The 27,741-nt window shown below is 44.4% G+C and overlaps 3 protein-coding genes across 3 annotated transcripts; all 3 read right to left on the bottom strand.

The window, feature by feature from the left end:
- Nucleotides 1-3,805: 3,805 nt before the first annotated feature.
- On the bottom strand, nucleotides 3,806-11,403 carry LOC118564625 (GATA zinc finger domain-containing protein 14-like; the record flags this gene model as incomplete). The annotated part of the gene is made up of 6 exons (XM_036143506.1): nucleotides 3,806-4,639; nucleotides 5,060-5,100; nucleotides 5,773-6,204; nucleotides 7,468-7,610; nucleotides 9,733-9,794; nucleotides 10,303-11,403. Coding segments are annotated over 6 exons (2,511 nt in total), but the record flags the coding sequence as incomplete, so codon positions are not given.
- A 4,281-nt stretch (nucleotides 11,404-15,684) lies between these two features.
- On the bottom strand, nucleotides 15,685-16,703 carry LOC118564624 (mucin-2-like; the record flags this gene model as incomplete). The annotated part of the gene is made up of 2 exons (XM_036143505.1): nucleotides 15,685-16,661; nucleotide 16,703. Coding segments are annotated over 2 exons (978 nt in total), but the record flags the coding sequence as incomplete, so codon positions are not given.
- Nucleotides 16,704-17,562: 859 nt separating this feature from the next.
- Nucleotides 17,563-21,168, bottom strand: LOC118564504 (integumentary mucin C.1-like; the record flags this gene model as incomplete). The annotated part of the gene is made up of 5 exons (XM_036142805.1): nucleotides 21,086-21,168; nucleotides 18,702-18,803; nucleotides 18,429-18,596; nucleotides 18,214-18,324; nucleotides 17,563-17,930 (listed from the first exon to the last, which is right to left on the bottom strand). Coding segments are annotated over exons 1-5 (801 nt in total), but the record flags the coding sequence as incomplete, so codon positions are not given.
- Nucleotides 21,169-27,741: the final 6,573 nt, after the last annotated feature.

Below are 27,741 nucleotides of genomic sequence, written 5' to 3'. Positions count from 1 at the left end.
GACCTTTCCAAGATGGTGAATTCACCCACAAAGCCCACACTTTTAACCACCCTAATATGTTTTTCCTGTGTCTGTAATAATTTTCTGTTCATGTACAGCACTTTGAATCGTCTTGTTACTGAAAAGTGATAAATAAATAAACTTGCCTTATAGGAAAAAGAATCTAATAAAAAGTGTTCCAATGTGCTTTATGAGTGGACACATGCATTTGTCTGATGTAACTTTTCACCTGTTTTAATTGTCTACATGACCCATGACCTATAAAAACTTATCCCTACTCACAAAGGGCTTATATAACACCAGAAATTAAAATAACTTGTTTGCTTTTGGCATTCAAAAGCTTTAACCTGAGACCAGTCAATCCAGATTTCATTCTTCTTGTATGACTAATCTGATTTTGCTAGATTAGAAGTACAAATATCTGTGTGTGTATTGTTAGTCATCGGCTATTATCTGGGTTTGTAATTTTATGATGTATCAAAATAATTTGCTGATGTAAAACATAGTCATCCAGGTGTTTGATAACCTGACCCTTGCCAGCTGAATTTTGTTCCGCTTAGCTCCGCCTAGCTTCACTCACATCCGTCTGGGACCTCTCCCATTGACAGTGATTTCTTCAACCAATTTTATTGTCCAGCCAATCAGGACGCAGGGCTGGAGTTTCATAGATGTGACGTAGTGGAGAAGCGACCGTGAGACTGTTTTGATTCAGACAACAATGGCGGCTCGCATCGAGGAAGCAAGCGTTAACATTGATGCTGCTATTTCTTTCGTGTTGTCCAATCTACCTAATATTGTTTCATTAAAAGAACATCAGAGAACGGCTCTGAAGGCTTTTGTTGGTGGAAACCATGTTTTCGCCCTTCTCCCGACCGGATTTGGCAAGTTTTGTTTTCCGGGGGGCGCCCATGGCGGAGCGGTTAGCGCATACCATATTAGGAGGCCTTTAGTCCTCGACGCGGTCGGCCCGGGATCGACTCCGACCCGTGGCGCTTTGCAGCCTGTCTTCCCCCCTCTTCCTGTCAGCTCACTGTCTATTAAACACGTGCCACTAGAGCCGCACACAAATAAAAAAATAAAAAAAAGTTTTGTTTTTTCCTGCGTCGCTCTCACAGCATCACGGGTTAGCTTCGGTGTGAGTGGTTGAAATAGCACGTTGATAAAGATGACAGACAAGTGGCTTATCCAATCATATGCAAGGATTTTTGATAAGGCCCAGCCTTCAATAAAGGCAATTCCTATGGAGAGGTCCCAGATGGATGAGTGGAGCTAGGCGGAGCGAAATTCATCTGGCTAGGGTCAGGTTAGATGTTTGACTCTCCGGTTTCTAAAGTCAGTGACTGGTTGCTCAACAGCTTTGACCTCACAAGCTCAACCTGGAAGAAACAGAAAGACCGCTAAACACTATTTCACTGATGACTTATCAGAAAGATGTTTCTCATCCTAAACCAGTAAATGAGCTTAATTTGTCACCTTTGGAAGAAATGTGGGTTAGACAGAGGGGTTGAACTGCACAGCCACACTGCATCCTTCCATAATATCAAATAATAAATACATAAATATTTTAAAGGAGCATTATGCAAATTTAAAGGTTAATTATTAATATTATTATTTCTTTCCCATACATGCCCTTACAATCACCTAGCATGTAAAATTAGTTTTTCTCTATTTACAGCAGCTAGCTTTTTAGGCTCCATTAGTCAGTTTTTGAGAGAGGAATTCAGGTTGTATTCTCTGGGCGTGCTCGTTACCCTGGCTACTTTGTTGAGTCTCCGCTGCCATTTTATTTCACTAGATACCATTTAATGTGGTAAAATAAAAACACATTTGCACTGTTTTGGGTTAGTTCATCTAAGCCATTCCACAAAATCTCTCCACAAACCGATGTGCACATGCTTTTAAGAGTGCTGCAAGTACTTGTTTTCTTTAAACTACAGTTTTCTAAACAAACAAACAAATCATAAATAGATTTTGAGTTTTCTTTGGAAGAATATTGTTTCTAGCTGGAAATATCACCTGTGCACTTTTAAACTTTACCAAATCCATACATTTCACAAGTTGTGATTTGAAAAAAAGCAAGTCTGTGTGTTAATGATATCGACATTATGCACCATCCTTATTGCCTTTTGCAGATCTTTGTAGATAACCTTCGTATGTGTTACCCCAGACTTCAACATAATAATCTAAATATGGTTGTAACATGATAAAGTAAAGATTACACAAAGTTTTGTTGTTCAAAATATTCCCAGTATCCATGTTTTTTAGCCATCTTATTGCATAAGTGTTTGATATGGCGTTTTCAGCAGAGCTTGTGGTCCAAAACTACTCCAAGAAATATATTTTTAAAGACTCTTCCAATTAATACATTATCAATTTCCAGTTTAACAGTTGTACTCATTTCTGGATTTCTAAACAACATAAATTTGGTTTTAGATGAATTTAAATAAACGCTGGAGATAGGCACCATCAACCCCCGCGACCCCATGAGGGATTAAGCGGGTCAGAAAATGGATGGATGGATGGATGAATTTAAATATTATTTATTTCTGTCAAACAAACCACCAACCTCCAAAAGCTGCTTTAACTTATCAAAACAAAAAATTGGTTATACTGTATTATCTGTAAATACAACAAAATTCAATACACTTGTCAGACTCTTCGGACCCTCCTCTTACCTAAGACAAAACAGATCAACCAGCTGCTGTAAAAAACAGATTAAATTTCTAAGGAATTGTGTAGAATCATAAGCCAAGGCTAAAAAAGTAATAATTAAACATGTCTCAGCTGGATTCTTTTTGAATAGATTACATATGTCTTGCTTACATATTTGCGGATTATCACAGGGTACTCTGGCTCCCTCCTACTTTACAAAAATATGTTAGGCCGATTACTGACAATTGCCTCATTGTGTCCTTTGATGGACTTATGACATATCTGGAATTGTCATCTACCTCTTAGCCATTGACCACTGGAGACAGTCACCAAAGTAACTAGAATTAGTAGAAAATGGATGAACAGATGCATTTACACCTAGAGAAAAAGATCAGAAAATTAAATGAAACAAAAGCTTGATGATCCCTAAATAAATGTGGGAAAATGTGGCATGATCTTATTGAACAGTTCAAATCCTTTAGAAAAGGGAAGATGGTAAAAAAAGATCCATGACATCAAATATCTTGTTTAGAGTTGATCTGTATTTTCAAATAAAGCAGAAACAATAAAGCAGCAAAGATGAAAAAAAAAAACATTAAAACATTAATTTGCATCAAAAAGTAACCAAGATGTTGAATTTGCTTATGCATAACTAAGATTATAGGAAACAACTGTCAAATAAACAAAAAAGAAATAAACAATAACAGGTTTGATAAATATCTTAATTTATATTACATTTAAATATTTGCTGAAAATAATATTACTGTTTGTCAAGGACAAAGATATACATTTGCATTGATTGAAAGCTTTCTTCTGGTATACAATCCCTTCATGTTAAATAAAGTTAATCAAGTCATAAATCATGTGAACATTTTATTTAATTTAGTTTATCAGTTAGAGAATAAAAATAAGCAGTCCAACAAGCAGATGGAGTAGACCTAATTTGAACTGAGATGCACTACTGGTTGTGGTTCTTGTAGTAGCTGTAGGTTTTGTGATTGGCTTTATGATTGTAGTAGTTGGTGTAGATTTTGTTGTAGTTTTCGTGGTTGGCTTTATGGTTGTAGTAGTCGGTGTTGATTTTGTTGTCGTTTTCGTGGTTGGCATTATGGATGTAGTAGTCGGTGTAGATTTTGTTGTAGTTTTTGTGGTTGGCTTTATGGTTGTCGTAGTTGGTGTAGATTTTGTTGTTGAGGCAGTAGTTGCGGATGTCAGAGTTGTGGTAGTTGGTTGAGCAGTTGCTGTTGATGAGGTTTTAATTGTAGTGGTTGGTCCTGTAGTTGTTGTCGGAGCAAAAGTTGTGGTGGAGGGAGCAGCAGTTATAATTGTCAAAGTTGTGGTTGGATGAGCAGTTGTGGTTGTTGCAGTGACAGATGTGGTGGTGTGTGCTGCTGTTGTAGTTGTCAGAGCCAAAGTTGTGGTGGTTGGTGCTGAGGTTGTGGTTGTTAGAGCCAAAGTTGTGGTGGAGGGAGCAGCAGTTGTGGTTGTTGAAGCCACAGATGTGGTGGTTGGTGTTGCAGTTGTGGTTGTTGGAGCCGAAGTTGTGGTGGCGGGAGCAGCAGTTGTGGTTGTTGAAGCCACAGATGTGGTGGTTGGTGTTGCAGTTGTGGTTGTTGGAGCAATAGTTGTAGTGGTTGATGCTGCAGTTGTGGTTATTGGAGATGAAGTTGTGGTGGAGGGAGCAGCAGTTGTTGTTGTTGGAGCGACCGTTGTAGTGGTTGATGCTGCGGTTGTGGTAGTTAGAGCCAAAGTTGTGGTGGTTGGTGCTGTTGTTGTGGTTTTTGGAGCCACAGTCGTAGTGGTTGGTGCTGTGGTCGTGATTATTGGAGATGAAGTTGTGGTGGAGGGAGCAGCAGTTGTTGTTGTTGGAGCGACCGTTGTAGTGGTTGGTGCTGCAGTTGTGGTTATTGGAGATGAAGTTGTGGTGAAGGGAGCAGAAGTTGTGGTTGTTGGAGCCTGAGTTGTGGTGGAGGGAGCAGCAGTTGTGGTTGTTTGAGCCGAAGGTGTGGTGGAGGGAGCAGCAGTTGTGGTTGTTGGAGCCACAGTTGTAGTGGTTGGTGCTGCAGTTGTGGTTATTGGAGATAAAGTTGTGGTGAAGGGAGCAGAAGTTGTGGTTGTTGGAGCCTGAGTTGTGGTGGAGGGAGCAGCAGTTGTGGTTGTTTGAGCCGAAGGTGTGGTGGAGGGAGCAGCAGTTGTGGTTGTTTGAGCCGAAGGTGTGGTGGAGGGAGTAGCAGTGGTGGTTGTTGGAGCCAAAGTTGTAGTGGTTGGTGCTGCAGTTGTGGTTGTTGGAGCCTTAGTTGTGGTGGAGGGAGTAGCAGTGGTGGTTGTTGGAGCCACAGTTGTAGTGGTTGGTGCTGCAGTTGTGGTTATTGGAGATAAAGTTGTGGTGAAGGGAGCAGAAGTTGTGGTTGTTTGAGCCGAAGGTGTGGTGGAGGGAGCAGCAGTTGTGGTTGTTTGAGCCGAAGGTGTGGTGGAGGGAGTAGCAGTGGTGGTTGTTGGAGCCAAAGTTGTAGTGGTTGGTGCTGCAGTTGTGGTTGTTGGAGCCTTAGTTGTGGTGGAGGGAGCAGCAGTTGTGGTTGTTGGAGCCTGAGTTGTGGTGGAGGGAGCAGCAGTTGTGGTTGTTTGAGCCGAAGGTGTGGTGGAGGGAGCAGCAGTTGTTGTTGTTGGAGCGACCGTTGTAGTGGTTGGTGCTGCAGTTGTGGTTATTGGAGATAAAGTTGTGGTGGAGGGAGCAGAAGTTGTGGTTGTTGGAGCCTGAGTTGTGGTGGAGGGAGCAGCAGTTGTGGTTGTTTGAGCCGAAGGTGTGGTGGAGGGAGTAGCAGTGGTGGTTGTTGGAGCCACAGATGTGGTGGTTGGTGTTGCAGTTGTGGTTGTTGGAGCCATAGTTGTAGTGGTTGATGCTGCAGTTGTGGTTATTGGAGATGAAGTTGTGGTGGAGGGAGCAGCAGTTGTTGTTGTTGGAGCGACCGTTGTAGTGGTTGATGCTGCGGTTGTGGTAGTTAGGGCCAAAGTTGTGGTGGTTGGTGCTGTTGTTGTGGTTTTTGGAGCCACAGTCGTAGTGGTTGGTGCTGTGGTTGTGATTATTGGAGATGAAGTTGTGGTGGAGGGAGCAGCAGTTGTTGTTGTTGGAGCGACCGTTGTAGTGGTTGGTGCTGCAGTTGTGGTTATTGGAGATGAAGCTGTGGTGAAGGGAGCAGAAGTTGTGGTTGTTGGAGCCTGAGTTGTGGTGGAGGGAGCAGCAGTTGTGGTTGTTTGAGCCGAAGGTGTGGTGGAGGGAGCAGCAGTTGTGGTTGTTGGAGCCACAGTTGTAGTGGTTGGTGCTGCAGTTGTGGTTATTGGAGATAAAGTTGTGGTGAAGGGAGCAGAAGTTGTGGTTGTTGGAGCCTGAGTTGTGGTGGAGGGAGCAGCAGTTGTGGTTGTTTGAGCCGAAGGTGTGGTGGAGGGAGCAGCAGTTGTGGTTGTTTGAGCCGAAGGTGTGGTGGAGGGAGTAGCAGTGGTGGTTGTTGGAGCCAAAGTTGTAGTGGTTGGTGCTGCAGTTGTGGTTGTTGGAGCCTTAGTTGTGGTGGAGGGAGTAGCAGTTGTGGTTGTTGGAGCCTGAGTTGTGGTGGAGGGAGCAGCAGTTGTGGTTGTTTGAGCCACAGTTGTAGTGGTTGGTGCTGCAGTTGTGGTTATTGGAGATAAAGTTGTGGTGAAGGGAGCAGAAGTTGTGGTTGTTTGAGCCGAAGGTGTGGTGGAGGGAGCAGCAGTTGTGGTTGTTTGAGCCGAAGGTGTGGTGGAGGGAGTAGCAGTGGTGGTTGTTGGAGCCAAAGTTGTAGTGGTTGGTGCTGCAGTTGTGGTTGTTGGAGCCTTAGTTGTGGTGGAGGGAGCAGCAGTTGTGGTTGTTGGAGCCTGAGTTGTGGTGGAGGGAGCAGCAGTTGTGGTTGTTTGAGCCGAAGGTGTGGTGGAGGGAGCAGCAGTTGTTGTTGTTGGAGCGACCGTTGTAGTGGTTGGTGCTGCAGTTGTGGTTATTGGAGATAAAGTTGTGGTGGAGGGAGCAGAAGTTGTGGTTGTTGGAGCCTGAGTTGTGGTGGAGGGAGCAGCAGTTGTGGTTGTTTGAGCCGAAGGTGTGGTGGAGGGAGTAGCAGTGGTGGTTGTTGGAGCCAAAGTTGTAGTGGTTGGTGCTGCAGTTGTGGTTGTTGGAGCCTTAGTTGTGGTGGAGGGAGCAGCAGTTGTGGTTGTTGGAGCCTGAGTTGTGGTGGAGGGAGCAGCAGTTGTTGTTGTTGGAGCGACCGTTGTAGTGGTTGGTGCTGCAGTTGTGGTTATTGGAGATGAAGTTGTGGTGGAGGGAGCAGAAGTTGTGGTTGTTGGAGCCGAAGTTGTGGTGGAGGGAGCAGCAGTTGTGGTTGTTTGAGCCGAAGGTGTGGTGGAGGGAGTAGCAGTGGTGGTTGTTGGAGCCACAGTTGTAGTGGTTGGTGCTGCAGTTGTGGTTATTGGAGATGAAGTTGTGGTGGAGGGAGCAGCAGTTGTTGTTGTTGGAGCGACCGTTGTAGTGGTTGGTGCTGCAGTTGTGGTTATTGGAGATGAAGTTGTGGTGGAGGGAGCAGAAGTTGTGGTTGTTGGAGCCTGAGTTGTGGTGGAGGGAGCAGCAGTTGTGGTTGTTTGAGCCGAAGGTGTGGTGGAGGGAGTAGCAGTGGTGGTTGTTGGAGCCAAAGTTGTAGTGGTTGGTGCTGCAATTGTGGTTGTTGGAGCATTAGTTGTGGTGGAGGGAGCAGCAGTTGTGGTTGTTGGAGCCTGAGTAGTGGTGGAGGGAGCAGAAGCTGTGGTTGTTGGAGCCACAGTTGTGGTTGTTGGAGCAGAAGTTGTGGTAGAGGGAGAAGCAGTTGTGGTTGTTGGAGCAGAAGTTGTGGTTGTTGGAGCAGAAGTTGTGGTTGAGGGAGCAGCAGTTGTGGTTGTTGGAGCCTGAGTTGTAGTGGTTGATGCTGCGGTTGTGGTAGTTGGAGCCACAGTTGTGGTTGTTGGAGCAGAAGTTGTGGTAGAGGGAGAAGCAGTTGTTGTTGTTGGAGCAGAAGTTGTGGTTGTTGGAGCCGAAGTTGTTGTGGAGGGAGCAGCAGTTGTGGTTGTTGGAGCCACAGTTGTAATGGTTGGTGCTGCAGTTGTGGTTGTTGGAGCCAAAGTTGTAGTGGTTGGTGCTGCAGTTGTGGTTGTTGGAGCCGAAGTTGTGGTGGAGGGAGCAACAGCTGTGGTTGTTGGAGCCTGAGTTGTAGTTGTTGGTGCTGCAGTTGTGGTTGTTGGAGCCTTAGTTGTGGTGGAGGGAGCAGCAGTTGTGGTTGTTGGAGCTGAAGTTGTGGTGGAGGGAGTTGCAGTTGTGGTTGTTGGAGCCACAGTTCTAGAGGTTGGTGCTGCAGTTGTGGTTGTTGGAGCCACAGTTGTGGTGGTTGGTGCTGTTGTTGTGGTTGTTGGAGCCACAGTTGTAGTGGTTGGTGCTGCAGTTGTGGTTGTTGGAGCTGAAGTTGTGGTAGAGGGAGCAGCAGTTGTGGTTGTTGGAGCCTGAGTTGTGGAGGAGGGAGCAGCAGTTGTGGTTGTTGGAGCCACAGTTGTAGTGGTTGGTGCTGCAGTTGTGGTTGTTGGAGCCAAAGTTGTAGTGGTTGGTGCTGCAGTTGTGGTTGTTGGAGCCTGGGTTGTGGTGGAGGGAGCAGCAGTTGTGGTTGTTGGAGCAATAGTTGTAGTGGTTAATGCTGCGGTTGTGGTAGTTGGAACCACAGTTGTAGTGGTTAATGCTGCGGTTGTGGTAGTTGGAACAACAGTTGTGGTTGTTGGTGCTGATGTTGTGGTTGTTGGAGCAGAAGTTGTGGTGGAGGGAGCAGCAGTTGTGGTTGTTGGAGCCACAGATGTGGTGGTTGGTGCTGTTGTTGTGGTTGTTGGAGCCACAGTTGTAGTGGTTGGTGCTGCAGTTGTGGTTGTTGGAGCTGAAGTTGTGGTGGAGGGAGCAGCAGTTGTGGTTGTTGGAGCCTGAGTTGTGGAGGAGGGAGCAGCAGTTGTGGTTGTTGGAGCCACAGTTGTAGTGGTTGGTGCTGCAGTTGTGGTTGTTGGAGCCAAAGTTGTAGTGGTTGGTGCTGCAGTTGTGGTTGTTGGAGCCAAAGTTGTAGTTGTTGGTGCTGCAGTTGTGGTTGTTGGAGCCTGGGTTGTGGTGGAGGGAGCAGCAGTTGTGGTTGTTGGAGCAATAGTTGTAGTGGTTAATGCTGCGGTTGTGGTAGTTGGAACCACAGTTGTGGTGGTTAATGCTGCGGTTGTGGTAGTTGGAACAACAGTTGTGATTGTTGGTGCTGATGTTGTGGTTGTTGGAGCAGAAGTTGTGGTGGAGGGAGCAACAGTTGTGGTGGAGGGAGCAACAGTTGTGGTTGTTGGAGCCATAGTTGTAGTGGTTAATGCTGCGGTTGTGGTAGTTGGAACAACAGTTGTGGTTGCTGGTGCTGATGTTGTGGTTGTTGGTGCTGATGTTGTGGTTGTTGGAGCCAAAGTTGTAGTGGTTGGTGCTGCAGTTGTGGTTGTTGGAGCCTGAGTTGTGGTGGAGGGAGCAGCAGTTGTGGTTGTTGGAGCCCCAGTTGTAGTGGTTGGTGCTGCAGTTGTGGTTTTTGGTGCCAAAGTTGTAGTGGTTGGTGCTGCAGTTGTGGTTGTTGGAGCCGAAGTTGTGGTGGAGGGAGCAACAGCTGTGGTAGTTGGAGCCTGAGTTGTAGTTGTTGGTGCTGCAGTTGTGGTTGTTGGAGCCTGGGTTGTGGTGGAGGGAGCAGCAGTTGTGGTTGTTGGAGCAATAGTTGTAGTGGTTAATTCTGCGGTTGTGGTAGTTGGAACCACAGTTGTAGTGGTTAATGCTGCGGTTGTGGTAGTTTGAACAACAGTTGTGGTGGTTGGTGCTGAGGTTGTAGTAGTTGGAGCAGAAGTTGTGGTGGAAGGAGCAGCGGTTGTGGTTTTTGGAGCAGAAGTTGTGGTGGAGGGAGCAGCAGTTGTGGTTGTTGGAGCTGTAGTTGTAGTGGTTGGTGCTGCAGTTGTGGTTGTTGGAGCCAAAGTTGTAGTGGTGTGTGCTGCAGTTGTGGTTTTTGGAACCTGAGTTGTGGTGGAGGGAGCAGCAGTTGGGGTAGTTGGAACCACAGTTGTGGTGGTTGGTGCTGAGGTTGTGGTAGTTGCAGCAGAAGTTGTGGTGGAAGGAGCAGCGGTTGTGGTTTTTGGAGCCTGAGTTGTTGTGGAGGGAGCAGCAGTTGTGGTTGTTGGAGCTGTAGTTGTGGTTGATGGAGCAGAAGTTGTGGTGGAGGGAGCAGCAGTTGTGGTTGTTGGAGCCAAAGCTGTAGTGGTTGGTGCTGCAGTTGTGGTTGTTTGAGCCGAAGTTGTGGTGGAGGGAGCAACAGTTGTGGTTGTTGGAGCCACAGATGTGGTGGTTTGTGCTGCACTTGTGGGGTTTGGAGCCGAAGTTGTGGTGGAGGGAGTTGCAGTTGTGGTTGTTGGAGGCACAGTTGTAGTGGTTGGTGCTGCAGTTGTGGTTGTTTGAGCCGAAGTTGTGGTGGAAGGAGCAGCAGTGGTGGTTGTTGGAGCAACAGTTGTAGTGGTTGGTGCTGAAGTTGTGGTTGTTGGAGCCAAAGTTGTAGTGGTGTGTGCTGCAGTTGTCATTGTTGGAGCCACAGTTGTAGTGGTTGGTGCTGCAGTTGTGGTTGTTGGAGCCAAAGTTGTTGTGGAGGGAGCAACAGCTGTGGTTGTTGGAGCCAAAGTTGTAGTGGTTTGTGCTGCAGTTGTGATTGTTGTATACACAGTTGTAGTGGTTGGTGCTGCAGTTGTGGTTGTTGGAGCCGAAGTTGTTGTGGAGGGAGCAGCAGTTGTGGTTGTTGGAGCCACAGTTGTAATGGTTGGTGCTGCAGTTGTGGTTGTTGGAGCCAAAGTTGTAGTGGTTGGTGCTGCAGTTGTGGTTGTTGGAGCCGAAGTTGTGGTGGAGGGAGCAACAGCTGTGGTTGTTGGAGCCTGAGTTGTAGTTGTTGGTGCTGCAGTTGTGGTTGTTGGAGCCTTAGTTGTGGTGGAGGGAGCAGCAGTTGTGGTTGTTGGAGCCATAGTTGTAGTGGTTAATGCTGTGGTTGTGGTAGTTGGAACCACAGTTGTAGTGGTTAATGCTGCGGTTGTGGTAGTTGGAACAACAGTTGTGGTTGTTGGTGCTAATGTTGTGGTTGTTGGAGCAGACGTTGTGGTGGAGGGAGCAGCAGTTGTGGTTGTTGGTGCTGCAGTTGTGGTTGTTGGAGCGGAAGTTGTGGTGGAGGGAGCAACAGTTGTGGTTGTTGGAGCCATAGTTGTAGTGGTTAATGCTGCGGTTGTGGTAGTTGGAACAACAGTTGTGGTTGTTGGTGCTGATGTTGTGGTTGTTGGTGCTGATGTTGTGGTTGTTGGAGCCAAAGTTGTAGTGGTTGGTGCTGCAGTTGTGGTTGTTGGAGCCGAAGTTGTGGTGGAGGGAGCAACAGCTGTGGTTGTTGGAGCCTGAGTTGTAGTTGTTGGTGCTGCAGTTGTGGTTGTTGGAGCCTGAGTTGTGGTGGAGGGAGCAGCAGTTGTGGTTGTTGGAGCCATAGTTGTAGTGGTTAATGCTGCGGTTGTGGTAGTTGGAACCACAGTTGTAGTGGTTAATTCTGCGGTTGTGGTAGTTGGAACAACAGTTGTGGTTGTTGGTGCTAATGTTGTGATTGTTGGAGCAGACGTTGTGGTGGAGGGAGCAGCAGTTGTGGTTGTTGGAGCCACAGTTGTAGTGGTTGGTGCTGCAGTTGTGGTTGTTGGAGCGGAAGTTGTGGTGGAGGGAGCAACAGTTGTGGTTGTTGGAGCCATAGTTGTAGTGGTTAATGCTGCGGTTGTGGTAGTTGGAAGAACAGTTGTGGTTGTTGGTGCTGATGTTGTGGTTGTTGGAGCAACAGATGTTGTGGTTGGTGCTGAAGTTGTGGTTGTTGGAGCCAAAGTTGTAGTGGTGTGTGCTGCAGTTGTGATTGTTGGAGCCACAGTTGTAGTGGTTGGTGCTGCAGTTGTGGTTGTTGGAGCCGAAGTTGTTGTGGAGGGAGCAACAGCTGTGGTTGTTGGAGCCAAAGTTGTAGTGGTTTGTGCTGCAGTTGTGATTGTTGTATACACAGTTGTAGTGGTTGGTGCTGAAGTTGTGGTTGTTGGAGCCGAAGTTGTAGTGGTGTGTGCTGCAGTTGTGGTTGTTGGAGCCAAAGCTGTAGTGGTTGGTGCTGCAGTTGTGGTTGTTGGAGCCAGAGTTGTGGTGGTTGGTGCTGCAGTTGTGGTTGTTGGAGCCGAAGTTGTGGTGGAGGGAGCAACAGCTGTGGTTGTTGGAGCCTGAGTTGTAGTTGTTGGTGCTGCAGTTGTGGTTGTTGGAGCCTTAGTTGTGGTGGAGGGAGCAGCAGTTGTGGTTGTTGGAGCCATAGTTGTAGTGGTTAATGCTGCGGTTGTGGTAGTTGGAACCACAGTTGTAGTGGTTAATGCTGCGGTTGTGGTAGTTGGAACAACAGTTGTGGTTGTTGGTGCTAATGTTGTGGTTGTTGGAGCAGACGTTGTGGTGGAGGGAGCAGCAGTTGTGGTTGTTGGTGCTGCAGTTGTGGTTGTTGGAGCGGAAGTTGTGGTGGAGGGAGCAACAGTTGTGGTTGTTGGAGCCATAGTTGTAGTGGTTAATGCTGCGGTTGTGGTAGTTGGAACAACAGTTGTGGTTGTTGGTGCTGATGTTGTGGTTGTTGGAGCCAAAGTTGTAGTGGTTGGTGTTGCAGTTGTGGTTGTTGGAGCCGAAGTTGTGGTGGAGGGAGCAACAGCTGTGGTTGTTGGAGCCTGAGTTGTAGTTGTTGGTGCTGCAGTTGTGGTTGTTGGAGCCTGAGTTGTGGTGGAGGGAGCAGCAGTTGTGGTTGTTGGAGCCATAGTTGTAGTGGTTAATGCTGCGGTTGTGGTAGTTGGAACCACAGTTGTAGTGGTTAATGCTGCGGTTGTGGTAGTTGGAACAACAGTTGTGGTTGTTGGTGCTAATGTTGTGATTGTTGGAGCAGACGTTGTGGTGGAGGGAGCAGCAGTTGTGGTTGTTGGAGCCACAGTTGTAGTGGTTGGTGCTGCAGTTGTGGTTGTTGGAGCGGAAGTTGTGGTGGAGGGAGCAACAGTTGTGGTTGTTGGAGCCATAGTTGTAGTGGTTAATGCTGCGGTTGTGGTAGTTGGAGCAACAGTTGTTGTTGTTGGAGCAGAAGTTGTGGTTGTTGGAGCGGAAGTTGTGGTTGAGGGAGCAGCAGTTGTGGTTGTTGGAGCCTGAATTGTATTGGTTGATGCTGCACTTGTTGTTGTTGGAGCCATAGTTGTAGTGGTTGGTGCTGCAGTTGTGGTTGTTGGAGCCAAAGTTGTGGTGGAGGGAGCAGCCGTTGAAGTTGTTGGAGCTTGAGTTGTGGTGGAGGGAGCTGCAGTTGTGGTTGTTGGAGTTACAGTTGTAGTTGTTGGTGCTGCAGTTGTGGTTGTTTGAGTCGAAGTTGTGGTGGAGGGAATAGTAGTTGTGGTTGTTGGAGCAATTGTTGTAGTGGTTGGTTTTGCGGTTGTGGTTGTCGGAGACAAAGTTGTGGTGGAGGGAGCAACAGTTGTAGTTGTTGGAAACTGAGTTGTGGTGGAGGGAGCAGCAGTTGTGGTTGTTGGAGCCGAAGTTGTGGTGGAGGGAGCAACAGCTGTGGTTGTTGGAGCCTGAGTTGTAGTTGTTGGTGCTGCAGTTGTGGTTGTTGGAGCCTGAGTTGTGGTGGAGGGAGCAGCAGTTGTGGTTGTTGGAGCCATAGTTGTAGTGGTTAATGCTGCGGTTGTGGTAGTTGGAACCACAGTTGTAGTGGTTAATGCTGCGGTTGTGGTAGTTGGAACAACAGTTGTGGTTGTTGGTGCTAATGTTGTGATTGTTGGAGCAGACGTTGTGGTGGAGGGAGCAGCAGTTGTGGTTGTTGGAGCCACAGTTGTAGTGGTTGGTGCTGCAGTTGTGGTTGTTGGAGCGGAAGTTGTGGTGGAGGGAGCAACAGTTGTGGTTGTTGGAGCCATAGTTGTAGTGGTTAATGCTGCGGTTGTGGTAGTTGGAGCAACAGTTGTTGTTGTTGGAGCAGAAGTTGTGGTTGTTGGAGCGGAAGTTGTGGTTGAGGGAGCAGCAGTTGTGGTTGTTGGAGCCTGAATTGTATTGGTTGATGCTGCACTTGTTGTTGTTGGAGCCATAGTTGTAGTGGTTGGTGCTGCAGTTGTGGTTGTTGGAGCCAAAGTTGTGGTGGAGGGAGCAGCCGTTGAAGTTGTTGGAGCTTGAGTTGTGGTGGAGGGAGCTGCAGTTGTGGTTGTTGGAGTTACAGTTGTAGTTGTTGGTGCTGCAGTTGTGGTTGTTTGAGTCGAAGTTGTGGTGGAGGGAATAGTAGTTGTGGTTGTTGGAGCAATTGTTGTAGTGGTTGGTTTTGCGGTTGTGGTTGTCGGAGACAAAGTTGTGGTGGAGGGAGCAACAGTTGTAGTTGTTGGAAACTGAGTTGTGGTGGAGGGAGCAGCAGTTGTGGTTGTTTGAGCCGAAGTTGTGGTGGAGGGAGTAGCAGTTGTGGTTGTTGGAGCCACCGTTGTAGTGGTTGATGCTGCGGTTGTGGTAGTTGGAGCCACAGTTGTGGTTGTTGGACCAGAAGTTGTGGTGGAGGGAGCAGCAGTTGTGGTTGTTGGAGTTGTGGTTGTTTGTTGTGCAGTTGTGGTTGTTGGAGCCAAAGTTGTCGTGGAGAGAGCAGCAGTTGTGGTTGGTGGGGCCACAGATGTGGTGGTTGTTGCTGCAGTTGTGGTTGTTGGAGCCAAAGTTGTGGTGGAGGGAACAGCAGTTGTGGTTGTTGGAGACTGAGTTGTGGTGGAGAGAGTAGCAGTTGTGGTTGTTGGAGACTGAGTTGTGGTGGAGAGAGCAGCAGTTGTGGTTGTTGGAGCCGAAGTTGTGGTGGAGGGAGCAGCAGTTGTGGTTGTTGGAGCCATAGTTGTAGTGGGTGATGCTGTGGTTGTGGTAGTTGGAGCCACAGTTGTGGTGGTTGGTGCTGAGGTTGTGGTAGTAGGTGCTGAGGTTGTGGTTGTTGGGGCCACAGTTGTGGTGGTTGGTGGTGCAGTTGTGGTTGTTGGAACCACAGTTGTGGTGGAGGGAGCAGCAGTTGTGGTTGTTGGAGCTACAGTTGTAGTGGAGGGAGCAGCAGTTGTGGTTGTTGAAGCCAAAGTTGAGGTGGTTGGTGCTGCAGTTGTGGTTGTTTGAGCCAAAGTTGTAGTGGAGGGAGCAGCAGTTGTGGTTGTTGGAGCCATAGTTGTGGTGGTTGGTGCTGAGGTGGTGGTAGTTGGTGCTGAGGTTGTGGTTGTTGGGGCCACAGTTGTAGTGGTTGATGCTGCAGTTGTGGTAGTTGGAGCCACAGTTGTCGTTGTTGGAGCAGAGGTTGTGGTGGAGGGAACAGCAGTTGTGGTTGTTGGAGACTGAGTTGTGGTGGAGAGAGTAGCAGTTGTGGTTGTTGGAGACTGAGTTGTGGTGGAGAGAGCAGCAGTTGTGGTTGTTGGAGACTGAGTTGTGGTGGAGAGAGCAGCAGTTGTGGTTGTTGGAGCCTGAGTTGTGGTGGAGAGAGCAGCAGTTGTGGTTGTTGGAGCAGAGGTTGTGGTGGAGGGAACAGCAGTTGTGGTTGTTGGAGACTGAGTTGTGGTGGAGAGAGTAGCAGTTGTGGTTGTTGGAGACTGAGTTGTGGTTGAGAGAGCAGCAGTTGTGGTTGTTGGAGACTGAGTTGTGGTGGAGAGAGCAGCAGTTGTGGTTGTTGGAGCCTGAGTTGTGGTGGAGGGAGTAGCAGTTGTGGTTGTTGGAGCCATAGTTGTAGTGGGTGATGCTGTGGTTGTGGTAGTTGGAGCCACAGTTGTGGTGATTGGTGCTGAGGTTGTGGTAGTAGGTGCTGAGGTTGTGGTTGTTGGGGCCACAGTTGTAATGGTTGGTGGTGCAGTTGTGGTTGTTGGAACCACAGTTGTGGTGGAGGGAGCAGCAGTTGTGGTTGTTGGAGCTACAGTTGTAGTGGAGGGAGCAGCAGTTGTGGTTGTTGGAGCCACAGTTGTAGTGGTTGGTGCAGCAGTTGTGGTTGTTGAAGCCAAAGTTGTAGTGGTTGGTGCTGCAGTTGTGGTTGTTTGAGCCGAAGTTGTAGTGGAGGGAGCAGCAGTTGTGGTAGTTGGAGCCACTGTCGTGGTGGTTGGTGCTGAGGTTGTGGTAGTTGGTGCTGAGGTTGTGGTTGTTAGGGCCACAGTTGTAGTGGTTGGTGTTGCGGTTGTTGTTGTTGGAGCGGAAATTGTGGTGGATGGAGCAGCAGTTGTGGTTGTTGGAGCGGAAATTGTGGTGGATGGAGCAGCAGATGTGGTTGTTGGAGCCAGAGTTGTGGTGGTTGGTGCTGCAGTTGTGGTTGTTGGTGCTGAAGTTGTGGTGGATGGAGCAGCAGTTGTGGTTGTTGGAGTTGTGGTTGTTTGTTGTGCAGTTGTGGTTGTTGGAGCCGAAGTTGTGATGGAGGGAGCAGCAGTTGTGGTTTTTGGAGTTGTGGTTGTTTGTTGTGCAGTTGTTGTTGTTGGAGCCGAAGTTGTCGTGGAGAGAGCAGCAGTTGTGGTTGATGGGGCCACAGATGTGGTGGTTGGTGCTGAAGTTGTGGTTGTTGGAGCCGAAGTTGTGGTGGAGGGAACAGCAGTTGTGGTTGTTGGAGACTGAGTTGTGGTGGAGAGAGTAGCAGTTGTGGTTGTTGGAGACTGAGTTGTGGTGGAGAGAGCAGCAGTTGTGGTTGTTGGAGCCTGAGTTGTAGTGGGTGATGCTGTGGTTGTGGTAGTTGGAGCCACAGTTGTGGTGGTTGGTGCTGAGGTTGTGGTAGTAGGTGCTGAGGTTGTGGTTGTTGGGGCCACAGTTGTGGTGGTTGGTGCTGCAGTTTTGGTTGTTGAAGCCAAAGTTGTAGTGGAGGGAGCAGCAGTTGTGGTTGTTGGAGCTAGAGTTGTAGTGGAGGGAGCAGCAGTTGTGGTTGTTGGAGCCACAGTTGTAGTAGTTGGTGCAGCAGTTGTGGTTGTTGAAGCCAAAGTTGTAGTGGTTGGTGCTGCAGTTGTGGTTGTTTGAGCCGAAGTTGTAGTGGAGGGAGCAGCAGTTGTGGTAGTTGGAGCCACTGTTGTGGTGGTTGGTGCTGAGGTTTTGGTAGTTGGTGCTGAGGTTGTGGTTGTTGGGGCCACAGTTGTAGTGGTTGGTGTTGCGGTTGTGGTTGTTGGTGCTGAAGTTGTGGTGGATGGGGCAGCAGTTGTGGTTGTTGGAGCCACAGATGTGGTGGTTTGTTGTGCAGTTGTGGTTGTTGGAGCCGAAGTTGTGATGGAGGGAGCAGCAGTTGTGGTTGTTGGAGTTTTGGTTGTTTGTTGTGCAGTTGTGGTTGTTGGAGCCAAAGTTGTCGTGGAGAGAGCAGTAGTTGTGGTAGTTGGAGCCACTGTTGTGGTGGTTGGTGCTGAGGTTTTGGTAGTTGGTGCTGAGGTTTTGGTAGTTGGTGCTGAGGTTGTGGTTGTTGGGGCCACAGTTGTAGTGGTTGGTGTTGCGGTTGTGGTTGTTGGTGCTGAAGTTGTGGTGGATGGGGCAGCAGTTGTGGTTGTTGGAGCCACAGATGTGGTGGTTTGTTGTGCAGTTGTGGTTGTTGGAGCCGAAGTTGTGATGGAGGGAGCAGCAGTTGTGGTTGTTGGAGTTGTGGTTGTTTGTTGTGCAGTTGTGGTTGTTGGAGCCGAAGTTGTCGTGGAGAGAGCAGTAGTTGTCGTTGGTGGGGCCTCAGATGTGGTGGTTGGTGCTGCAGTTGCGGTTGTTTGAGTCGAAGTTGTAGTGGAGGGAGCAGCAGTTGTGGTTGTTGGAGCCATAGTTGTAGTGGTTGATGCTGCGGTTGTGGTAGTTGGTGCTGAGGTTCTGGTTGTTGGGGCCACAGTTGTAGTGGCTGGTGTTGCAGTTGTTGTTGTTGGAGCCGAAGTTGTGGTGGAGGGAGCAGCAGTTGTGGTTGTTGGAGCCATAGTTGTAGTGGTTGGTTTTGCGGTTGTCGGAGACAAAGTTGTGGTGGAGGGAGCAGCAGTTGTGGTTGTTGGAGCCACAGTTGTGGTGGTTGGTGCTGCAGTTGTGGTTATTGGGCCATTACACAACTCGGTATCACAGCAATTTGGTCCACTGGATATGGTACCAACTTGCTCCATGAAGGGTAGGCTATGCAGGCTCTGAGCAACTTGACATGTTGTTGGAGTTATACAGCCATACACGGGTGATTCTGTTTGTCCATTCATCACTATTGATATTAAAAAAGTATTTCAATAAACCTTTTTCTCTGAAACACTCAAACATAAACATATTCAGTACAAATAAAACTAGGCTTAAGTAACGTATTTATTTGCACTGCTAAATTTTCATATTTGCTGCCGGAGAATTTTTCAATATTATATATGTTTTTTTTTTTAATATTATCTAAATATATTATACAAACGTTTGAGTACAGCGTTAATGTTAATTGTGTTGTTAAATGTGTATAAAGCTGGGAATTAAAAAAATAACAAATAAACTTGGAAACTTACCAGTTGCAGAGAAGCAATTGTTCTCAGCTCCTTCACAAGTTAGAATGTTGCACTGAGAGCTTTGGTCACAAAAATAACACTGGAAAGAGTTTGGGGCTGGACTACTGGGGTCTAAAACGAACAAAAGGATAACACAACAGAATTTAATACAACAATAAGTAAAAAAGGATAAATGATAAATGGTTAGGATGTTTTTTGAAAATGGGAAGTCTCACAGGGTAGAGTCTGTGAGTTGCAGCTATCTGTGTTGCAGCAGACTGCAGATGCGATTGCTTTTTCGATACCCAAGTTGACTGAAAAAGTCTGAGCGCCTGTTTGCTGACAAAGAGAGGATGATGCACAGGCTTTGTAGATTCTTTGGGCGGTTGATCCAGAGGAATAACCTGTGGATACAAAGAGCAGTTTGTTTGTGTGAGAAAATACAAAGAACCCAAAAGCGCATGATATTTATTTTCTAATTAAATAGTATGACACGAAGAAAGGAATACCTTGGATTGAAGCTGTTATACACATTGTCTCTGAATTACATGTATTGGCAAATGTAGTAGAACATGACTCATCTTGGCAAGTTTCACACAACAGGGCTCCAGCTGAAAATAAAAAAGTGTAAATGAAATAAGGACCAAATTTGTAACATATTTTTAAATATCTGTTATAAACCAAAAAGAAGAGAGAACTTTGAGCTTTATGACATCTGCGCCAATTTATTCTTTACAGAATGTAAAGATTTCAGCAATGTAAATCTGAAAGATGTGTTTTATATTTTAGTTTATTCCTGGTATCAAGGCATTGATTGTTTGTAACTGTGATCTTTGTCTCTTCTCTTTTTCCCTCTGCCTTCATTTTTTGTGGCCATTAAACATGAAATAGTCCCAGAATAAAATCTAATAAAGCTTTTTGCATATTTATATCAAGCAGAGCACAATGATTTTTGATAAAAGGGACAAAATGGGTTAACTTTTTCCCAAACAATAATGTGACTATTTCTGATGCTTATGTTTTCAGACATGACAAATAATGTTTGGGAAATGTAAACATGTTAAGGCACAGGATCCCATTGCAAAATATTTTTGAAAATTACATTTTTACTAGACCCGAACTAGAACTTGGTCAACATCATCAGGCAAAAATAAATTAATATCAAATTAATTTTGAATCAATCTATTACTAATATTTTTACTCTTTGTGGTTTCTTAGTTATTTTAATCATGTACATGTTTTTTAAATCTTAGTTTTTTATTATTCCTGTTCAGCTGAAACAAAATAACCAATTTTCCATTTAATCACCACAACAAACAGTTTTCCCAATTTTACAGACAAATGCTTCTTAAGAAATAAACAAAACAAATATTTAAAACAAAAAGCAACTAAAAGTCCATCTGAGAGAGTTGACGGGGCATGACGGGGTGTCAGTAAAAAGAAAATACAGTATTCAAAATGACAACTACATTAATCTAAATACTGAATTGTTGTAAAACATGCACAGAAAATGAAAATAATGATATGTAAATTGCAATCTATATGTAGAAAGCAATATAAATAAAAATATATAGGCAATAAGTCTAAAATACATTTTGAACTTATTGAAATATATTGAAGAGAATGTAAATCTTTTAAAATAATGATAAAACTGATGAAATCATACTCCTCAAATCTGATAGTCAGTGCAGTCATTAGATTTAATCTCCAGGCAATAGACATGTTATATGTTCTCCATCTATGAAATCCTGCGACAGATACGCATTATTGTCATGCTTTGTTTGACGAATCCGAACACAGCCACACACAGAGCTTAGTGAAAGAGCTTTTATTGAAGGTTGAGGGTTTTGGAGGATGTGACCAACAGTTCATCCCAGGCCAGAGCGGAAGGTGGTGATGGTAGGAGCAGGAGGACGGACAGCAGCCGGAGAGCTGCGGTGCTGGAGCCAGGCAGAAGCTGGAAAGCTAGATGGAGCTGGAGCAGGAGCTGGAGCAGGCAGGCTTGGATGAACACAGGCAGATGGAGACAGGGAGCACAGGCTGGTAGGAATGATGTACATGAGCAGACGATCCGGCGAGGAAGAGCAGACTGAGGGAGGTTTAAGTAAGAGTGTTGGCAGGTGGGCTGAGTCCGGGCTTGATTGGGGATAACAGGTGTAGCTGATCAGTGTAGCGTGGAATTGGGGCTATATTGGAGGAGGAAGGTGCCATAAAATGTCCATAGTGCAGCAGGCAAAGCTACACCACGACAGTTATATGCTCCTGGTGCTACTTGTGTGGACTGGTTATGATGGTCCTTTCAGCCTGAACCTTACAGTTTTTTCAGATAATCTTTTATAAAGGGATATAAATATGATTTTTATTGTATTTATTGATACTTAAATTATTTATTGATTCTTAAATTATTTATTTGAATGCTCATATTTTGAAGCTAGGACATTTTATATTCGATTTTTTTCATTGTTTTAAACGATTGAAATGTATTGAGTTCCGCTCCAGGACAAGCGCTTTTACACAAACCCCACATATTACATCATTTTAAATAAAAAAATATTCATCAAACACCATGAAAGCATACATCATTATGCGGACATTGCCCAGGTTAATTTATCAGTTATTTGAGGAAATTATATTTTGTGTATATTTTATTCAAATTCCATACTTTTTCCAGCAGACATGTTCTGTCCCTCATTTCAAGAATCACTGAGCACTATGGCGAAAGCAGTAGTGCACCACTTGTGAAAGCGAAATATGTTGGGCTCTCTTTGGCATTAAGACAGCAATTCTTATTGCTACAATGTCAGACAAGACACAAATAACTTGAAAATACAAAGCTACCGTGGAACTTTTTATTTGGACAACACAATTTTAAATAAAATATGGGTAGAGTTACCTGTGCTGTAGAGCGCGCTGATGAGATTCAGAAGAAGGATCCGTTTCATCATGATGCTCAGGTAGATCCTGGTTGTTGGCGGTTCTGCTCCTGTTACTGAAAGGCAGCCGCTGTGCTACTGTTTTAAGGCTGCACAGGTGACGTCCGTGACTGGGTGTGTTCTCCTGTTCCTTCATCATTTTGCTTCTGTTCCCTCAAAACAATTTAAACACACCTTAACAACCCTTTTAAGCATGTCATAATTTACGTGGTTTGAACAGTTCACACATACCATACGAATTATTAATATAAAGCAAAAAGTCCACACCCAAAATTGGCATTCTAAAACTGTTGTAAGGATTTATTTGTCTTTATATATATATATATATATATCAGGTGTGGCTCTTAGTTATTAGCTACGTTAAAGGTAAAAGGTTTCCGCTGTTTTTAGTTAGGTCTCTTTCTCTAAAGCAAGTCTAATGCATACCACATTTCGCAATAAATTTAGCAAAACAAATATTAAACATGTTATAAGTATATTTTATATACTTATCTTTTTGTGCAGGGTCACGTAGTGGCTAAAAATGTTATGTGATCCAAAAATATGAAATGTAAAACAGACATTTTAGAGGGGCAAGTAAAAGATATCAGTAAAAAACAAATAATAAGTCCTTGCTCCAAGGACCTGGTATTATGACACCAGAAACCAAGGCAACAGATGGCACAGGTCTCATAAATAGATTAATTTTTTTTAACAATTTTCTGAAACTTGGTATCTTTAAAAATGTCATTAGAGTTGTTGAAACCATATGAAACTGTTTGAAATTGTGAACATCCTAGTTTTAAATGTCCTTTAGCAAACAGTATGGTGGGTGTGGTTACCTTGCAGTGTATGTGGCAAACTGGCTTTAGAAAAACAGACAAAAAGAGAGATTCCTTTTGTTGCACAGTTGGCTTGCGCAGACTAATGACATAACATGCTGGTCCAGGTATTGGCCTGTATAATTTGTTGTACTCTCAAATATTAAGAGACACAGATGCCACTGTACAGAGAAAAAAGGGCATGGAAAGACAAACAAAACAATGACTAAATACATAAATAAATACACTTTTCTACAGTATCCACAAACATATTGTTTTGGCTGCTTTATGCTCATCATATATTTGTATTTATGTGAGTCAGTGGTTTTGATTACGTGTGCACAGCAGTGGAGAAAGACGGTATCTGTACTTGCATTGCAGCAGATGGACAAACTGAGAGTATGATTCAAATTTGTATCCTCCAAACTGTTTTTCCTTCTTCAGTCTTCAGTGGCTTTAACTTTAAAGACTTTTTTTACACCCGTTTGGTTCATGCTGGCCCCATGTCCGGGTGGGAAGGTCCACTGGTTGTCTGGTCTGGGGCTGGGATGGGGGGGTCAGGACCTGAGCATGGACCTGGAAGGTTGGGTTGTTGTGGTGCTCCCCCAAACCTTGATTTTAGGGATTCACTTCCAGGCGGTTCACTTCCACCCGGATGTTTTGGCTGTTGGTGTGTCTCCCAGGGACCGTCTCTCCTCTTACCTTGGTGGGGGAGGGCAGATTTCCTGGGTTGGCCTCTCTTGGGCACCTTTGCTGTGGGGGTCCCTTGGGGAATCTGGGGTTTTGGTTCCTCTGACGTCTGCCTCAGTGCTCTGGGGGGCGGGTCTCTGGCTCCTTACAACCGCTATTGAGCATTTTTCTAATGGATAAACCTTTCATACACAAGCGCACCCTCACAAACACCTACAGGTGCTTGGATTCAGGTACTTGCAGACTCACTTTCGTACAGAAAACCCGTATTGTTGACTTCTGTCACTTTGTGGATGTCGTATTGATTAATACCGTGTAGTCTTTAGTGATGGTGTCAAGGCTTTGGTTGATTGTATCTTTAATTATCTGCTGCTTGTGCTGTTCTTTTTACATCTCTCTTTGCAGGTGAAGAAGCAGACAGAGGATGTTGTATTGTTCTCATCCTTTTTTGTCCTCTTTCTTTCATATGTTCTCCTTTTTTCCCCCTCTTCTACCTTCTTGTTTTAGTGTCCATATAAAATGACATATTCCCTGCATAGATCATAATAAAGCTTCTTGCATATATAAATCAAGCGGAGCACTACAACGAAAGCAGTAAGGCTCCGCTTTGTGAAAGTAAAATCCGTTGGGCTCTTTTTGGCATTGAGACAACAATTCTTATTGCTACATTGCCAGACAGGACACTATAAAAAAAGAAAAAAGAAGTGAATCCAGATCTTTCACTGGTAAGGCAATGCTAGATTATTTAGAAAGCACTTTTCAGTAGCAAGACGATTCAAAGTGATGTACATAAAAAAACAAAACAATCAAAATTCTGGTTCTGCATACCCAGAACCAGAATTGGTTCTGGGTATGCAGAGTAGGCCTGAGCCAGAACACCTGGAGGGTTAATACACTGATAACAAGTCAGTGATTTAATTCAATTCAGGTTTATTTATACAGTGCCAATTCACAACACGTCATCTCAAGGCACTTCACAAAGGAAAAAAAACAAACTTGTTTGTGAGAAATAAAACACTTTTCTATGATTAAACTTATTCAATTCAATTTAATTTAATTTATAGCGCCAATTCATGATGCATGTCATCTCAAGGCACTTTACAAATTCAGCACTCCCTCATACTGAGCATGCATGAAGCAGCAGTGGGGAGGAAAACTCCGCTTTAAAGGGAGGAAAACCTCCAGCAGAACCAGAACCAGGCTGTGAATGGTCATCTGCGTCGACCCACTGGGGGTTAGAGAAGACAGAGCAGAGACACAACAAGCACAGAAGCTCACATTGATCCAGGAATCCTTTTTATGTTATATGGTAATAGCAGATGCCCCCTGGATGATGTCACAACTAACAGAATGCCATACCAGGTGTACCTACTATCAAGAGAAAAATGACAGAAAACAAAATGTTAAAAGTTGAAATAACAACAAATAATGCAAATTGGGGAACAGTAGGAGAACTCAGCAGAGTGAGAAAAATTGTCCCTGATGTCCTCCAGTAGCCTAAGCCTAAAGCAGCATAATTATAGAGGTAGCTGAGCAACATGAGCAACTTTAATTTGAAGCTTTGTCAAGAAGTAAACTTTTAAGCCTAGTCTTAAAAGTAGACAGGGTGTCTGCCTCATGAACCAAAAGTGGGAGTTGGTTTCATAGGAGATGAGCCTGATAGCTAAAGGATCTGCCTCCCATTCTACTTTTAGAGAGTTTAGGAGCCACCTAAACACCTTCAGTCTGAGAGCGAAGTGCTCTGTTAGGAACATACGGGGTAATCAGAGCTCTGATATATGATGGCACTTGATTATTAAGGGCTTTATACGTTAGAAGGAGAATTTTAAATTATATCCTTGATTTAACAGGAAGCCAATGAAGAGAAGCTGGACTCAGGTCCAAAGATTACACCTCATGTCTTGTCAGAATTTAAAACCAGCAAATTGTTTTGATGTCATCAAGACATGCCTGTATATCTATAAAAACTGTAATTACAGTTTTTATAGATTGCTTTGATGCAGCAGTCAACTCAAAACCCACAAACAGTTAACACAGAGGCCTAAACAGTGGCAACAATGATCAAAATGACACACTTTGTTTGCAAAAGGCTCCAACTCTGCCAAAACATTGAAAATATAGGCCAAAAGCCCTCAAATTTTGCCCTCAAACAACACAACCTGCACACAAATGTTTGAGGCCTTCCAATCATTCATTACACAAGGGGCAACAAAATACAAAATACCACACTCAATGCGAATCAGTGCAGCATTGCTGGTCATTGTAGTCAAAGACTGTACGCAGCTTACATGTCAGTGTCATTTGTAGTCAAATTTTCTTCTTGCAAAAAATGGACCCAGAATCAGATATGCTATGATCCAAATTTGATTGATTATTCATTCTTTTTTTTTCAGATTGTGGCTACAAATGAAATATTCCAACAGAAAACACTAGGGCTGTCTGTCTCTTCTAATCTCTTCTCTCTTGACAAATAGGCCACAGGACCTCAACTTCATCACACTCAACATTTTTCCTTGCGATGCACCTAGGGAAAAATCTTCTTACATGCCTGTAGAAGATAAGTCCAGATTGGGGAAACTAAAAATATAAAAAGCACAACATTGCTGTATCTAATCTCTGCGATCTTCAGGGTTAAGTCATATGTTTTCGTCAACATTACAACTGATATTATCCAAGGTGATGCACCTGGGATAAAACTGCTTGATATGTTGGATCTACACTTGACAATCCTGAACTGTGATGTCCCTGCAGCCAGCATCCATGGCCTCAAGGTGGGACATCTGGTCATGTGGCTGATGGTCACCTTCCACCTCCATGCTGAAACGAACTCCTCTATGGGGTTGAGGAAAGGAGAATAGGGTGGAAGGAAGATACTTACCAGTCTTAGGTGAACTTCAAACCATGTTGTTATTTCTTGTGAATGATGGAAAGCTATATTGTCCCAGGTAATTACAAAGGTCCTCATGTTTTCACCCTCCCGATCCTGCTCTGGAAACAGGCGCTGGTGGAGATCATTGAGAAAGGCAAGTATGCGCTCAGTATTATAGGGTCCCACCTGACATCTGTGAAGGAGTAATCCTGCATTTGCAATTGCTGCACACATGGTAATGTTTGCCCCTCTCTGTCCTGGCATGAATTCACGAGGGGCCTGGTTGGCCTCCAATTTCAAAACTCTCTGAAACAAAGTTTATGTAAATCATGTCATTACTGTAATCCATACTGTACTGTAACCTATTACTGTGTAGATTACCTACTTGCAAAGTGCAAAGCTTATAGAACTGGACATTGAATTGAATATACACTATACCTGGACATATTGTCGTCGTAGCTCCTTGAGTCTCACTGTTCCTCTCAAAGGGAACAGTGTAGAGCTGCTTCATCCGCACTCTGCAATGTAAACCCCAATAAATTCAGAATAATCAAAATCTTTGTGGAAACCGATTACCTCACAGTTTTTGAGTAAATAAGCTAGAACATTTAAGTTTGAATTACTTACAACATTTACATAATTAAGAATCAAACATTACTAATTCACTAAAAATAAACTCTGAGAGTGCACTGCACTTAAAACATTTATTTTAATTTGTATACATTTTTTAATTTCTTTGTAATAATTTGTTAGGATGATGATTGATTAACTTTTTTAAACTCAACGATTATACTGTTCCGTAACCAAAAAGATAGTTTTAGATATCTCATGAACTACTTTTTTTAAGTTCAGAATACTCAAACTTCTTCACACAACAAATGCAGAATATTTTAAATGTTTTTATTCAAATGCCTTTTCTCCAAAACTGTAGGTAAACCAACACCAGATACACACATCTGTATGTGTGTGTGTGTGCAAAATCTTTGCAAACATGTGTAACTGATACAGGGAACTTGTGCTCAGTGTAAAGGTATGGCCTTTGAAAACTTCCAAAACCATCTTCTAGTAAACTTACAGCTATGGCCTTTCTACTTCAAAAATGTAACTTAAGACAATATATAACTTTAAATTAATAAATAATAAATTCAATAAATAACCAAAAAAGTACATCTAAATACTTAGTCATTGCACAGAAATAGAAAAAAAATCAATTAAAAACAAGTCATTTTATAGATTTAAAATATATGTTTTTGGAAAAGAGGGGCAATAAATAAATAAAAATCATGCATATCTACTTCATGTATATTTCTATTTGGTGTGTTACTTACTCACACACACACACACACACACACACACACACACACACACACACACACACACACACACACACACACACACACACACACACACACACACACACACACACACACACACACATCCAGTGCTTTAAACCCATTTTGATATTCCCTGTAGCAGAAAAAAAATCCTTTTTGAAAACCTTCCTGTTGTCCACCTGGATCAAAGGACAAAAGAAAGACGGAGAATGGCAACAGATTGGATCATGTCAAGAACAATAGCAAGGACAAAAGGGAAAAGGATGGTGGGAAGAAGGAAGGGAGAAAGGAAGTAACGAAGGATGGGCAAAGAGAAGAGATTGGGTCCAGGATGGAAGAAGAAATGATGTAGGGAAAGGAGGGAAGAATGAAAAAAGAACGAAACAACAGTATGGGTCTAGGAAGGAAAAAGGAAGGGAAATGGTGGGATGGATGGTGGGAAGAAAAGGAGAAAGAAGAAGGAAGGGAGGGAGGACAATTACATAATGTCTACATTGAAAGAAGGTAATTTTTCAAAGAAAGCAGAGAAGGTTTCAGGGGTGCACCAACATCCAACCCCATGAGAAGCTTGGCATGAAATATGCATTTATTTACACATTTGTTTACACATTTTGTAAACAGCAGGGCGTTATGATTTTTGATTTAGCCCATTATTGGCCAGAGTTTAACAATATGGCACTGGAAGGTTTTTATTCCAATTCTGAAACGTGCTTGAAAAATATTTTTTGTACAAGCATCTTTTTACTAGTGTCATTTACTGCAAAATTGCAAATTAAAATGCCCAAACATTTTTTACACTTTCAGAAAATAAAAAGATACAATATGCGATTATTTTGCAATTGATCTCAAGTTAACTATTGAAATTATGTGATTAATCCCAATTAAAATTTTTAGTCGTTTGACAGCACTAGATGAACTATTTA

Source organism: Fundulus heteroclitus, chromosome 11 (assembly GCF_011125445.2).
Source record: "Fundulus heteroclitus isolate FHET01 chromosome 11, MU-UCD_Fhet_4.1, whole genome shotgun sequence".
Lineage (NCBI taxonomy): Eukaryota > Metazoa > Chordata > Actinopteri > Cyprinodontiformes > Fundulidae > Fundulus > Fundulus heteroclitus.
Note: the sequence above shows the minus strand (reverse complement) of the source record. Positions and strands in the feature narration are given on the sequence as shown.